Source organism: Phaenicophaeus curvirostris, chromosome 2 (assembly GCF_032191515.1).
Source record: "Phaenicophaeus curvirostris isolate KB17595 chromosome 2, BPBGC_Pcur_1.0, whole genome shotgun sequence".
Taxonomy (NCBI): Eukaryota; Metazoa; Chordata; class Aves; order Cuculiformes; family Cuculidae; genus Phaenicophaeus; species Phaenicophaeus curvirostris.
Window position 1 is genome coordinate 106,109,052 of NC_091393.1, and position 14,796 is coordinate 106,123,847.

Below are 14,796 nucleotides of genomic sequence, written 5' to 3' on the forward strand. Positions count from 1 at the left end.
GTATAATTCTGTATTAATATGCAGGCAGATTCCACTCCATGAGAAAAACACCATCACAGCTTCATTTGTATGTAACAATACTGTGGATTCTTGCCAGTGCTGGCTCTTGTATTTACTTTAAGCACTGATGACTTCTGATTCATTTGGTATGTTTTTTCCTCTTTCTTGTATATGTTCTACTATGAAATGTATTAAGATACTACCAGCTAAGGTGAATGGTTTTGTCTATGGTACAAACAGTGGCAAATATTGGTAGTAAAGGCACAGCAAGCCCTACATAAAAGAAAGAAAGGAAAAAAAATGACAAAACAACAAAACCTAAACTACAGCAGGAAAAAAAACCCTCTCCAACTAAAATAATGGGGAAAAAAAAGCCCCATTCATAGACAGAATGCAGATTTTTATTTAATTTGGAATTTATTTTTTGTTTAATTTTCTTTAGGCAAAATACTGTAAATCAGAGTGTTTACACCCTCTGGTTTCCATTCAGCTCAGCACTTGAATTTCTTTGTCACACAAAATGTGTGGAGGCACTGGCAGCCGTTGCACTGTGTGAGTCGAGGAAATCCAGTGGAAGAAGCCATGTACTGGGGGCCTCTGTTAACAAAGTGTGCTTGTGGATCCCTGGCAAGAAGGAAGGGTCCAGGAAGAGGCAGTAGAGTCAATGACAATGCCTGTGTCGTCATTTTTCATTCTGGAAAACAATTCCATTGCTACTTGTTGAGCTATGCAGCCTGTTGTTTGAGCAGCCTTCTTGTACCTATGCCCTCTGGAAGTCCCCTTGTGTTAGGAAGCCCATTGTACCTTCCTGTTGTTGTTTATTTTGTTGCGGTTATTTACTTTTCTGTTGTTGTTAATGAGATTAATAATAATAATAACCACTACAATGCCTAAAATACTTCCTTAAGTCAACCAACATGAATAATGTTAGCAACGATGTGGTACATGTTGCTAAAATCTACCCCACAAACACACACCTATACTCTTGTAGCAAGATGCAGTAGCTCCAAAGCAGAGTGTTTCCTTGCTGACAGAAGGGAGAGATTTGGGGAAGGAAGGAAAAAAAAATAAAGAGAAATTTCACATCAGGGCCTATTATTACTTCTATTTTGAATACTTATACTGCTGCTCCAATGGAGCCAGTTGGATCTATTTCTACGAAATAGCCATTACCTATCCCGTGGCACAAAAAACTGCATGAGTATTTTTTAGGAACTTTTCCTATCGGTGTGCATTAAATACTGTAGTGTATTGTAGCTTTGCATTGTGTGTAAAACCTGAAATACCTTGTTTTCGCACTTGTGTGTTGTGCAAGAATGTTCTGCAAGTTGTTTGTTCTAAGCAGAAGCAAAAGGTACATTGAACTGCCATTACGTGTGCCATATATGAATTGATAAAGCACTTCCTATAATTACTGTGCTTACGATTTGGAACTAAATCAGCCAGGGCAGACCTGGTTTGGAACAGGATAGACCAGCTGAATGTGTGCTTTTTCGTTTTTGTCTCCAAAAGAGAGAGCCTCTCACATTTGTTAGCATAATCAAAGCCTGTGGAAAAGTCCCCAGAGCAAAATGCTAGGGGAATTTTTAGCATCCTTCCTGTACAACGTCTCCAAAACTTTGCTTTATGGAGACAAGCAAAGGGCTGAGTCTGAGTGGTTCCTTCTCCTCCTGATGTTAGATTCTGGAAACTGCCAGCTGGGTTTGGGGGTGCAGCCAGCACCCAGCTTTGGTTTCCTGGTGGAAAGTTGTGCACTGCCTATTGCTGCCTGAGCCGCAGGCTATTGCTGGGATGCAGAGTCAAGGGTAGATACCTCCTGGGCTGGCAGAGTCCCTGGAGACGTGGTGTGGGATGGGGTCAGGGTGGTGGGGTGGTTAGAGAGGTGGCTGGCTAGGGGAAAGAGGGAGCTGAGGCACAAAGGGGCTGTGGGGTGGCTCAGGCTTTGGGAAACTGGGGGTGCAGGCAGGTTTGGTTGGGTTTTTTGAATGTGACTGTGATTCATTTGCAGTTTTATTGTTCTCAAAGCAAGGGTCACCTTCACGCCTGAGGTTGCTCTGGTCTTTGGACCAGTCCACTGTTTTTGTTTCCATTCCTAGCAGTTTCAGACAATTCCTAATGAGTATTTCAAGGGGAGATTAAAAAGCCTTTTTCCTCAGTGGAGAGCGCTTCACTGCAGCTCTGGGTTTGACCTGATTTAAATATGTGATCCCTTGCAAGTTTCAACTCTGCTCCTCATGTGGATGGCCTTCCTTTGACAGCAGTTCAAAGGCAGAATCATAGAATATGATAGGACATGAGAAGGTCCTTAAGACATGCTGGAAAAACTGCTTCTGTCCCTACCAAAGGAGATTTTTATACTTGCTTTTTCTTTTTATCTTCTTCTTCTTCTCCTTCTTCTTCTGTTTCTTCTTTTTATTTTTCTTCTTCTTTTCCCTCTTTTTTTGAGGTACTGCACTTTTTGATATATTGTTTCTGCAATAGGTGTGCCAGCCTGAAGTGTGTGTGTGGGAGGAGACTGTCACTGGTATTAATTTGGTTTTGTTTTTTTTTTTTCCTGTGATGCTACTTGCCTGCTTTGTTTTCAGCTTTCTGTCCTCAGCTGTGTCATTGAACTAATTTGATGAGCATGCTTTGGATTTGTGATATTAGTGCTCGTCAAAATGAATGCTTGTTTTTAACATTCAGATAGATGCATGACTGGCTTTTTCCTTGATGAAACAAGTCAGGTAGAACAGCAATCTAGTTTTAGAAAAGCAACGTTTAGTGTAGGTGGAGCAAGCTGATGGTAACATTTAATATCCTGCTGTCAGAACAGGAATTTTTATATGCCTTTTCCCAGTAACCGTATTAATACTTGTGAGAAAAATATAGATTGAATACTGTTGGATAGCTTTATAGAAAATGATAACTTTCTGCTGATTGACAAATGTTTCTTATAGAAAGATTTTTTTGGAAGCCCTAATCATTACAAATAAAGCTTATGGCGATGCAATAGCTTAAGGGTTATCTATTTCAAAGTTATACCACTGGAGCTTTAAAGTTGCTTGAATATATACTTTAAAAATCAGTCATAGTGGAACACGCTTAGATAGCTGGATTTAAATCTGTCCTATATTCATGGAGTTTCACTTGATCAGTAGCCACTGTACGTTGTCTATAATAGACTTAAATCCGAGTAAGAATGTCCATATTAGGTTTGTACAATTTTAACTTAATCAGTTTAAAGCCATGCTTTTAAGGAAAGTGGTAGAAGTTGGAATAATTGGAAGACCTCAGTCACTTCACATCTAAGGAACTGCAGAGTTTGAGTGTTGCACTTTGTTTTTTAAAGATGAGTGAACTTTTTATTTTCTTACCTGATTAGATCAATGCATAACTATCAGTACGACTAGGCACCTTCAAGGGAATTTACGTGGATATTCTCTTAGCACTTAGTGGCCTCAAATCTGAAGTATATTTCATAAATGCATTTGCTTTCACCCAGACTGCTCTGAGTTGTTCAGCTGAATCTCCAGTCTCAATCTCAGGTGTGGACAAATCCATGCCTTTTGGAAAAATTTTCCTTATTCATGGGTAAGCAGTGATGGAAAAAATGGCCATTTGTTTTATTATGCACCAGGAGATAAAATTTGGCTGTGAAATCTATTGTTCACTGCCCTGAAACAGCCTGATACCTAGGCCAACTTGTCCAAGTTTGAGCAGAAGACTCTAATTTCAGGAAAGCTTTTAAAAAAGCACAATTTGTTTAAAGCGATGGGTTTTTTAATGTATTTCTATAGTTAAAATGACTTTATCATCTTATATTTTACATATTTTTTAATTTTTCTAATAGCCTTGAAGAAAAAGTTTTAAACCTTCCACACTAAAACAACCTGACAGAAATCCTGTCAATATAATCTTTATCTGCCAGGTAGGATTTGAATGGTGCTAAAAGTCCACATGATAATTTTACAGCAAGAATTTAACATAACCTTTTTATTACCAGTTGAGGGAAAACATTGCATGCCTGAAACGACCAGGGCAGTTGTAGCTGATTACAGATCCAATTAGAGTTTTTGCCTCTGAGGTTTTCTACCAGCATACCTGGCAAGAAACGCCAGGAGTTTGAATTCCCAGAGGAGTAATCCCTGATGCTAGACATGTTGTCTATCTTATGCTGTAAAAAAAGGAGGGGGGCTGCTGGCGCACACCACCCCTCAGTATACTTGGAATAATACTTGCTCCTTTTTCATAGTAGAAACAGATTTCCCTTACGTCCAAGTCTTACCTTAATTCTGGTCAGGGTTGTCTCATGGCTGGTAGGTGCTGGAGCAGTTGAGGAAACAAGCACTCCGTTCACTTCAGGCACACAGTGACAGATATCTGGTTGTAGGAGTTAACTACACGAATGTTTTGCGGAGAGGAGCCTGTAATGTAAACAAGTTCTAGTAATTATAGTTGTATGTAGCTCTGCCACTAGAAATAAAAAATAAGGACCTGTGTTGTGAGATCTAGATATAACTGGTGGGATCATTTCAGTCCCCTGGGTAGCAAACCACCACATCTCTGAAGGACACCTGTTGTAATAATTCCCATTAAAAAGTGGTGCCACCAGCATACAGGTACGTGGCTACCGTACAATCGCTGCCATTGAGTGAGGGCTGGAGTTTCAGAGTTTTGAAGGGAAAATAGCCACAGCACAGCCAGAGCACTGATGCCTTCGTGTCCTCTGGGGTATGTCTCCATTCTGGGCAGCCTCTTGTTCCCATAACTGGCATGGTTCCTGAGAAAGCTGCGCTTCAGGCATCTCTCCTCCCAGCTGGTGTAGCTGCTCCCACTGGCTCGCAGTTCATTGTAGGAGAGACTGTTGGAGTAGTCATGCACCACACTGCCCCTAGCCAGCACTGCTCCTGACAGAGAGTGGAGGGAGCACACTGCCTGCCATCCCTGGGTTATAGTCATCCCTGCAAAAAGAGGCATTTGTGCCTCTTCCCTGGCCTTATTCAAGTCCTGGTGGGCTTAGGCAGACTCCTAAGCTGCACATCCAGAGAGTACCAGAGCCCTTGCTTAACCTGAAGCATGTACCGTGTCATGCAGAGATCCACGTATCAGAAGCTAAGCACATCCTCAAGTGTTTTCCTTAGAAATTTGCTTTAGAGAATGTAGCTCTTCTGCATCAGCAGGGTTTATTTAAGTGCTCAACAAAAGCAGAACATGCAGTCAAAGAGTGGGGGCCCCCCATAGGGTGCAACTGCAGCAAAACGTTCCCATTTTTGGGAGGGGAGAAGGGAGAATACTGTGTGAGCGGTGAGCAAATTACTTTGATAAGAGCCCATAATGAACGTGCCTTGGCTTAAAATAAAGGAAGTGACTTTTAGAAGATTTCATAAAAGTTTTATAAACTGTTCATTAGGAGTCAGCTACTGAAGTTTTTACAACTGATGCTACTTAGGAAAGTAGATTTTCCCTCATGGATTTTGCCTTGAGATGGTCTATCACTTTGCTGTATGTCTCTCTAGAAGGCGATAGCCCGTGTTAGCAGCTCTCCTGTGCAAACAAGACCCTATGCTGAGCTTCCTGAATTTAAAGGCAAGAGTTTTTAACTGAGATGGAAGGGCTTTGGATCAAGCCCAGGACAGCTGCCGATGGGACTGCCTGCAGGCAGCTGGTCTGTCAACACCCGCCTGCGGCAGGGTGCCCCTCTTGCCTTGCTTTCTCAGCAGCTCCCGCTAACGCAAAAAGGAGAGCTTGAGCAGTTCCTTTGCCTGCCATGCACTAGTTAATTCATTTGGAGTTCTCTCACGTTTCTGAAGTGTGCACGGGGCTTGGGTGCGGTCTTTTGAATTTGAGGATCCAGTTTGCTTTTGGAGGTCATGGAAAAGGAATTTTGCATTGTGAACTTTGAGCTAAGATACCACAGCAGTAGTTCTCTCCCATGTCCCATCTTCATGCAACTGCATCTGTAGGTGTAAAGACAGTGAAGTATGAAGGGTCACATCCAGGACCCTCTGGTGCTGCTGACTACTTTCGAGCCAGCACTTGATATAAAGTTGAAAGTCATGTTACAAAAACATGCTTTTACATCCTAACTGAGTCCTGGTAGAGCTTGTGTGTAAATAAGATTCTTTACTCTTGGCAGGACTATGGTAATGAAAAACGGTTTGCAGGACCTGGCTCTGTGTTAGCATCCATGTCACTTTGTGACTCCACTTTGTTGAGGACAGCCTTTGTTGAGAGAGGGTTATTTTTTCTATAGGATGGCTGATTAGAATGCCACACTGAGGCTACAGAAACCAAATGCAGTCCCTAGCAGAAGGCAAACCTCTTTCCTGGCTGTTACAGCCTTAGAATTGCATCTTAGCATGTTGTTAGCAAATGCTAAAATAATGAGAACTAAGCTGCTCAGTAAGGGAAGAAGGGAATGAGGCTGGGAAAAGGCAGGGGAGAAGGTAAAACCTGGAGTGCTGTAGTTTGTGACCATATGAATGAAGAGGACTTGAGTTTTCCTTAGGCTGGCTACAATTGCGGAGTGCACCCTCCCACTCCACAATCAAGGGTGTAAGTGTGTGGACAGAGGTGCTCTGGCTGCATCTGTGCCAAATGAGGAGCTGGTGGCCCTTGTCCACCCTCTGCAGCAAACACCATTACCTCTTTGTTGAAGCTTAACGTCTGCCTGGCAGAGCTGCTTGTTTAACTGTGTGCTGACCAATGTCAGAACAATGGGAGTTTGTTTAAGCACCTCAGTGGACAGTTAACTTCTAGGAGCATGGCACTTTGGGGAGGACACATCTTTCTGGGATCTAAGGTGCTGTGTATAGGAGGACTTCTGATAGTGATGAGATATGCAGATGCTGTATAAATTTTGGGGCATGCCATGAGATCTTTTTCAAAAGCAGATGTCCCATTACCCCCAGCAGCCACCTGCTTGTTTCCATAAGATTTTATCTTGCTTCTTGCAACTGCATCTGTAGGCATAAAGATGGTGAGGTATGAAGGGTCGCACCCAGGACCCTCTGATGCTGCTGACTACTGTTGTGCCAGCACTTGAAATTAAGATGAAAGTCATATTACAAAAACATGCTTTTACATCCTGACTTTGAGTCCTGGTGCAGCTTGCATGTAAATAGGATTCAAGGTTTTGCTTGCATGTTCTACCTCATAAGCTCAATCCCTCTGGCTCTGAAGTCTGAACCGCATCCTCCTTAACACAATTCATGTACTGGGCTAGCAGAAATAGGATGTAGGTTTTGATCCAGTAAATTGGTGGGAGAAAATGCAAAATCTTTGCTTGGCACACCGATCTCAAACAGCCAGACTCCAGAAGAGTGTCAGCCTACTGTCTGCACTTGAAATGCCCCAAACCATTGAAATAACCAGCTGTTACACAGTACATGGGAAGACTTTTCATAGGATGTCTTTTCAAAGTCACTTTCTGAAGCCAGACTATGCTATTCTGTACTAATTTTACTGAGGGACTCAGCTATAAGTTCATATAATTCATTGGCAGATTTGGGGCATTATTGTTTTAAAATGTGTGAACTTAGATTTATATATGAGCAACACAGCTATACACATTACCTGGTGTGTCTACCATTGTTAATATCATAGAATCAGAGAATCACCAGGTTGGAAGAGACCCACCGGTAACCAGCTGCCATATACATAGGAATAAAACCCTATCATGGAAACTCTGAGGATGCTAAGTGTATCAGTAGTTAAGATAGCCTTATGCACATCTGTTTATAAATGCAGGAGATGGTCACTAGTTTTTATTTGTTTCCACATTGTATTAGCAAGGTAACATGAGTGGTGCGTGGCAGTTGCTTATCTATAATATAGCAGATCAAAAGCTTGAGCTGCTTATCTTTGTACATTCAGTAATATTTCTAATTGTAATTACTGTTAGTCATTTGGAATTCCAGTTGCATTTTCTGAGCATAAAGATGGCTTTGGAAAATAGAAAGAACATGTGTGAGATATTGAGGTCAGGAAATTCTGCAATGAGGTATTTATAAATTTTATTTATTTGCCATATACTAAGAGCTGAGCCCCTGCTTCAAGAAATTATTTCCCCATGCTGGCAGAAGATTTAGAAACCTAAATTCAGTACCACCCTAGAGATAAGGCCATATTTTTCTGAATCAGGGACCAAGCAGACTAAGCCATTAAAAGCATCACACCACGCTTTTGAATGGCCACAAAAAGTGGCAAGATCTTCTTGGATGCTTCTTTGGACTTATATTAGTAGAAAATCCAAAGAATGCTGAGAGACCCGAAGTTGTTTCTGCAGTGCTCACCTCTTGATCTATAAGGGCAGACATAACACTCTAATGTTTGTGATAGCATTGTCAGGAGGTACCGTTTGCAATAATTAAAATTCATGTTTCATAAGATACTGAAAGGGAGGTTTATTCCTTAGGAATCTTCTTTCGGAAAGGAAGTAATCTTCCTTTGCCTAGTTTTTCCCATCTCTCTTTAACAGTAAAAGACTCTGATTAAATGTGACGATCTCTCTTCAGAACAGATGTCATGTGCTAATAAATGCTTGGATGAAGGTGAGAGTTACTGTCCCAGCTTTTTGACAGGGTGATTACAGCAGGCAAGGATCTCTACCTTGAAATCCTGCAGTAAAAAAGGTCCTGCCACTTGCAAATGCGATACTTCCCTCTTCCCACTGTGTTGTTTTGGTTTCAGGTAGGTCAGTAGATCTCCATACATCATTGCTATCGGTATGAATCGCAGGAGGGCTTGTCGGTGGGAAAAATCAGAGCAACAATGGAGACATTTTACAGACAACAGGTTTGGGGGGGGGAAATGGATGCTTGTATTTCATCAGCTCTTAAAGACTTAGGGATTTTTCAGATTAGAAAGAAAAAAAATGGGAGATAAAAGCTGATTGCATAAAGTGCTGTATCTGTCTTTCATAAAGGTTTGTATAATGTTCAGAATTTGCATAAAATGAGCTTCCAAGTTTTGTCAGGCACAGAGCTCAGCCGAGTTGCTCGTCCTAGATTCTCAGAAACAAAGCTTTTCCTTCAGTAATTCTCCCTGGTGAGTCAAAACCTCTCAGTGTAACATACATTGCTGTATCTCCAAAGAGTGAAATTGCACAATGCTTAGGTCAAATGAGCAAGCACAGAACTTGAACTTCAAGTTCATGAAAGAAGCCAAAGCGATATGTTTGTAAAATAACTTTGTTCTTAAGGAGTTTTTTTTTTTAAATGGATGACAGGAGCAAAGGACACAAAGTATGATTCTGTAATTATTCAGCAGTCATGGAGAGCAAGTGCAAATGAGGGTAAAATGGCATCACAAAACACTGGTCATTGTGTCATTAGGTTACTGGCAAGTTCTGCAAGGGCTGCAGTTATGCTTCAATTCTATTTGATCTTTACAGCTCTCACCCTCCTGATGAAAGGTATTTCTTCCCAGTGAGAAATATTGCATCCCTCTATCAGGGAGAGGTGCAGAGATATGCCAGAAACAAGGTCTCTGACTCAGTTCTTATCCTAGCTTCACAAGTATGTGTTTTATCTGTTACATCAATGGTTGCATAAACACGCTTATAGCTATCTGCATACCTGTGAGATGAGCTGGTATGCAGTGAACTTTGCCATGCATTGAAGATTCAGGGACAAATTTTACTTACTGTTGCCTTGAGGAACAGTTTGATTGGCTTCACTGTCCTTGTAAAGCTGAGAATCATTACTAGGCCCTTAATGCAGGCGGTATTTGTAAGACATGACTAAAGGAATGATAGATTACATTCATCCTTCTATCGAATGTTTGTTTTCAAGGCTGAAACCAAATTAGGAAGATGTTTGTTTGGATTTGGGGTGGAGTTGCTGTCTGTTGAAGTCCTTTACAATCTGAAACGCCATGGTAAGGTTTGGCAATGGCTCAGAAGTTCCTGTTGGTAGCGCATCCATCAGAGCTTCAGCCAATGTGCAGGAGGGCAGGGCTGGTGCTTCTCTTCAGTGCGTGGTTCATCTGGTCACAGTCATGGGTGCATGGCTGGGAGCCCTGCAGGGCAAAGTTCACTTCTGCCGACAACAAACATGGCAATGGGAATTCATACACTTGTAAACCAGGATTTCAATAGAACACAAAGTTGAGCAGACAGACCTGTTAATCCTCAGGTACATTGCACAAGTTTCAGGGGTCCCTGCCCTCACCAACACTTCCTCCTCCCCTGGTTCGTCTAGCATTTTTTGGACCAAGCTTTCATTAGCTCAGCACTTTTGATAGCTCCCATTTATGCACTAAAAATGACGGCTGAATTCTCAGAAGCGTTGGACCTCTGCTCACCGCTAAAGGGCAACAGGTCCCATTGGGTGCAGTCTCTCTGGAGAAACTTCCCTTTGTTTTCCTTGCACGGGCTTTCCCTGCCACTGCCCCTGTGGTTGAGGTGAGTTTTTAGACTGCAGAGTTACTAAGGTTTGAGAAGACCTCTAAGATCATAAAGTCCAACCGTCTTACAGGTACAGATACATCCCTGTAAGAAAGCAAGTCAGCTGGGGTAAGGACAGCTGGTTTCTTTGCACACGGGGTCACCTTTAGCCCCTTCCAGCCTTTTTCAGAGCCAAGCCCAAACTGTCAGACTTACTCACTGCTGTTCCTGACCTAATGAGTCCCCTGGGAGTCAGCCTAGGTCACCAAGGCACGCAGGGAGATTCCCAGTGTCAGCAGCTGGAAGAGGTGGTGGGGAGTGGTTAAATTCTCTCATGGCCCAGCAGATGGCTATTCAAAATCTGATAATTTTGTGGAGCTATTACGGGAAACTTGGTTATGTATCATTATTCGAGTCTTAGACCACTGAATGCAATCCCTACAATAGCTTGTTCTAAACCAGACTGTGAAGAAACCATACAGATTTTTAGAAGCATAGAATCATTTAGGTTGGAAAAGACCTTTGATCATCAAGTCCAATGGCAAACCTAACACTGTTTCTTTGAATTGTGTGCGCGATGGGTTTTCTGCTCTATGGTGCAGTTGTGGCATCAAAGCTGCAGGAAGCACAGCAATAAAAGTCACTGATATGAGCACCTTTTGTTTGGTTTGGGATCAAACAACACTGTCTGGGTTCCTTATCACTGAGTTGGAAGGTTCTGTGATGCTTCTAAACATAAGGAAGAAAATGTAGGTGGAACTGAGTGCAAACGCACACACAGTGATGTTCCTTTACAGCCAGCCAGAAAACAAAATAATCAGTGGTTTCTAGTAACATGATTCTACTCAAAATAGCTTTTTATTAAGTCAGCTTAGAAGTGTGTAAATGGCGGAGCCACAGACAAAACATTTGTTACCTTTTGAAATGAGTTACAATGGTTTTGTCATACTTGTAAAAGTATTATAAGGTCAGTCTTTCTGTATGTTTGTTTTACAACTTGTTGTAGAATAGTCTCCTATGCATAGTTGTTCCACTTGCCTGTGTAAGTTACAAATTTAACAGAAATGAAAGCATGCATTTTTCTCTGTTTGCTGGTAACCTATGAAATTAGAAACTTGTATTTCTGTGTTTTTAATGTGTTATACTATAAACAAAATTCACAGCACTATTGTCTATGGAATATCAAAGAAGTTTTATTAGAATGAATTACTTAAAATGTTTTGTCATTTGATTTAATACTGTGTCAGACATCTACACTAAGACAATATAATGTTTATCAATAAAAATATCCTCTCTTTGTACTAACTCAACACTTCAGGGTGTGCTTGGGCATAGGAGCAGAGCGCCCCTGTGGGTCACAATCCCAATGATTTACTCTTTTTTGGTATAATTCTGAGAGTACTGTGTACCACTCATTTGACCTGACCACTGAATAAGAGAGTGAAGGAAGAAGAAAAAAGACTTTTTATATCCGCCACTTAATGCACACTTGCTGTAAAGGTGTGTGTACCACAGCAGTTCATGTAGAAGCTGGCTGGCTTGTGAGACATGTACATGTCAGCGTCCATTTGGAAACAAATGCTATGGGAATGTTAATTGCTATTGTATAATGAGTCAAGTTCTGCTCTGTTACAACCATACAGATCTGAAGTTATCGCACTGAAGTTGCTTATTCTCTTCCCGACACAGGGTAGTGGGAATTAATTCTCACTCTCCCAGCTGTGCCTATTGACATGACAGCCATGGTTATGAGATCCAGTCCTCCTTCTGAAATTATTCCTGGAATAGTATTTTCAGCAATGCTCGGAATAATAATGAGGAGGTGGTGTTATTTTAACAGTTCTAATACAGCTAGTTTCTGTTACAGAAAGCTGCGGAAAACCTGTGGAAAGGGCTTGTTAGAATACTTCTAGAGTGGTAAAATACTTGTGCTGCTTTTATGTTCTGCTGTAGCTGAGCAGAGACAGCAGTTTCCCTACTAAATCTAAGCCTGCCTTGGTGACAGGACTCTCTTTGCTTTCTGCCTTATCACGTGGGAAGGTCAGAACAGTTCAGCTGACCTCCCCTCCCATTGTACCTTCTCTGAAAGAAGAGCTTAACATTCATGAATGAAAAAGCATGTAATTGGGACTGGCTACCTCACCTAAAATATTTTTGCTTATATCTTTGTACCAGCCATTACCAAAATGATACCATGTTTCTGAAGTACCCACCATGCCCACAAAAAGCAGTGGTACCAGCTTAGGCAGAAATTATTTACTTACACATCCACAGCTATTTCCAGGTGCAGAAGAGTCGTGCGGTACAGAAAAGGCACACATGCTGATCCCATCTCTGTCCACGTGGACAAAGCACAGAGATGAGGTGCAGCTTTTGATGTTCATGCAGAAAATGTCTTTCATCAGTACAAGCCCAGCAGTTGTCTTGAAAATATTTTCCATTGGTTTGTTTGCTTTCCAACTCTGTGTGCTGGCAACCCAAAAGGTATGTTGGAATCCATACAGATGCTGCATCTCTGTAGAGACTTCCCTATGACTAGTTTTCTGGTTCAAAGATAATCTTGCTTTTCGTCACAGTTTGGAGCTGTTCCAGCTGACTGTTGGACTCTGAAGATACTCTCGCTCCCTACCCCCTGCCAAGGTGATATGCCAAACATGCAGCTTTTTTGATTCAGCCTTGTGATTACTTCACTCTAGAAAAATTCTGTGTAACTTACAGCCTGGAAAGTTAGAAAGTGCTTTTTAGATGTCAGGGGGAGTAATTGAATTTCTAGCCAATTTCATTGAAGTTAGGAAAATCAGAATGTGAAAGCAAGCCATCATTACTTGTGCTGGAGGAGTTATTGAAAAGCGTGTATTTCATATTCATGTATTCACCTCTTCTTTTTTAGAAGCTGTTGCTGTGTCGCCTTTGCAGTTATTCTTCAGCCATCGCAAACCCTGCCTAAGGAAAGATGTACATTTTTAGTGCAGAACAACAAATGAAATGGAACAGAAGTACAAAGTGTGGTGAAAAGGAAACTAACCCTCCTCTCCCACCTGGCCATCTTTATTCATCATAAAGATGCAAACCTAGAGCACAAATCCTATTTAATTTCCCATTGGAGGTCACTTCTAGCTTGCTTTAGAGGCTGAACTTGTATCTTTGCCATCCCAAGAGCTACTTGCTTTGAAATAACCGCTAGCAGAGATGAAAGATCTTTTATCTGTAAGTTGCAGATAATAATCTCCCTCCAAGCTCTTCCCAATTGATTTTGACCATTTTATTACATCTTCTGCTGCTTGAACAAAATGGCATCTGTCTGTATTCTCAGTATAATGTCCTCTGATGACTCAAAAGTCTTCAGTCATCCCAAAGTCATGCTTGCAAGAGGACTGATTAATGAATGTCTCTGCTGCTGAGGAAAATGTCTTTTCTTCTTTGTTTTAATCTCTGGAATAACATCTTAAAAAAACAACCCTGAAATGCATGTTTTGTGGCTGATCCTTCCCTTTATACCACACAACAAATTATACTCTACATACATCCACAATGCATACCCTAATCTGTATGGGAGCATCAGACTGATTTTCCTTCCAAAATGTCATTCTCAAAGCCAAGGAAAATCCAACACCGTGCCCTAAGCCCACTTTTACCTGCCAGTCTTACTGCCCACATCAGTGCTGTGGACCACAGCATCTGGGGAACCAGGACTTTTGTCTCATGCCTGAGGAATTCAAGCACTTGTCTTCCTTTCTGTTTTCAAGTCAATGACAGAGAGCTTGGATATGAGCCTCCACCCAAAATGATTTTTAGCCTCTTGGTGCTACAGCCTCCTAGGACAGACAACACAAAGAGCATGCGCTTGCAGAGCAGGATGTACACAATGCCATTCAGTTGTGAAAAGCTGTGAACAGAGACGCCTCCTAAGAGAAAGAATAGAGTTACGCATCCCAGAAACGCTGAGGCATTTCCATACAACTCTGTCACAGCCCTGGGTGTTCAGCTGCAGACATCTCCCCAGCTCAGTGGGCTGGCTAGTAAGACCTCCTAGCTGAGGCTTCTCCCCATGCTTGTGCGGGGTGCCTAGACATGTCAACCACACCCTGGAGAATGAGTGCTTAATAGTTATGGATTTCATTGCCAAAATCTTTTATTAGGCAGCCTTCAGGATGCTGGAGGGCTGCACAGCTCCTTGAGACTGCAAGTCCTAATCCTTGGCGCTGGAAGGTGGATGCACATGGGTGCTCACAGTACATCTTGCTTTCTAGAAAGCTTCTGTAAGCAGAGGCAACATATGGCTGTGCCTCTGAAAGGGAGGTATGCAGACACAGGACTTGGGACAAACTGCAGGTATGTTGATTTTGTGTGTATTTTTCCTCCCTGCTGCCATGGAGGAGCTGAGCAGAGCTGAGCATCTGCCCACTTCCTCTCCAGCTGCTTTAAGT

The 14,796-nt window shown here is 41.9% G+C and overlaps 1 protein-coding gene across 1 annotated transcript in view; it reads left to right on the forward strand.

The window, feature by feature from the left end:
- SLC24A3 (solute carrier family 24 member 3) overlaps window positions 1-13,820 on the forward strand; it is a 209,137-nt gene extending 195,317 nt beyond the window's left edge. Inside the window, exon 16 of the mRNA XM_069850350.1 lies at window positions 13,260-13,820. Within this exon, the coding sequence (XP_069706451.1) occupies window positions 13,260-13,316 (57 nt within the window). The 3' untranslated portion in view covers window positions 13,317-13,820. The remainder of the gene's footprint in view (window positions 1-13,259) is intronic.
- The last annotated feature ends 976 nt before the right edge of the window (window positions 13,821-14,796 follow it).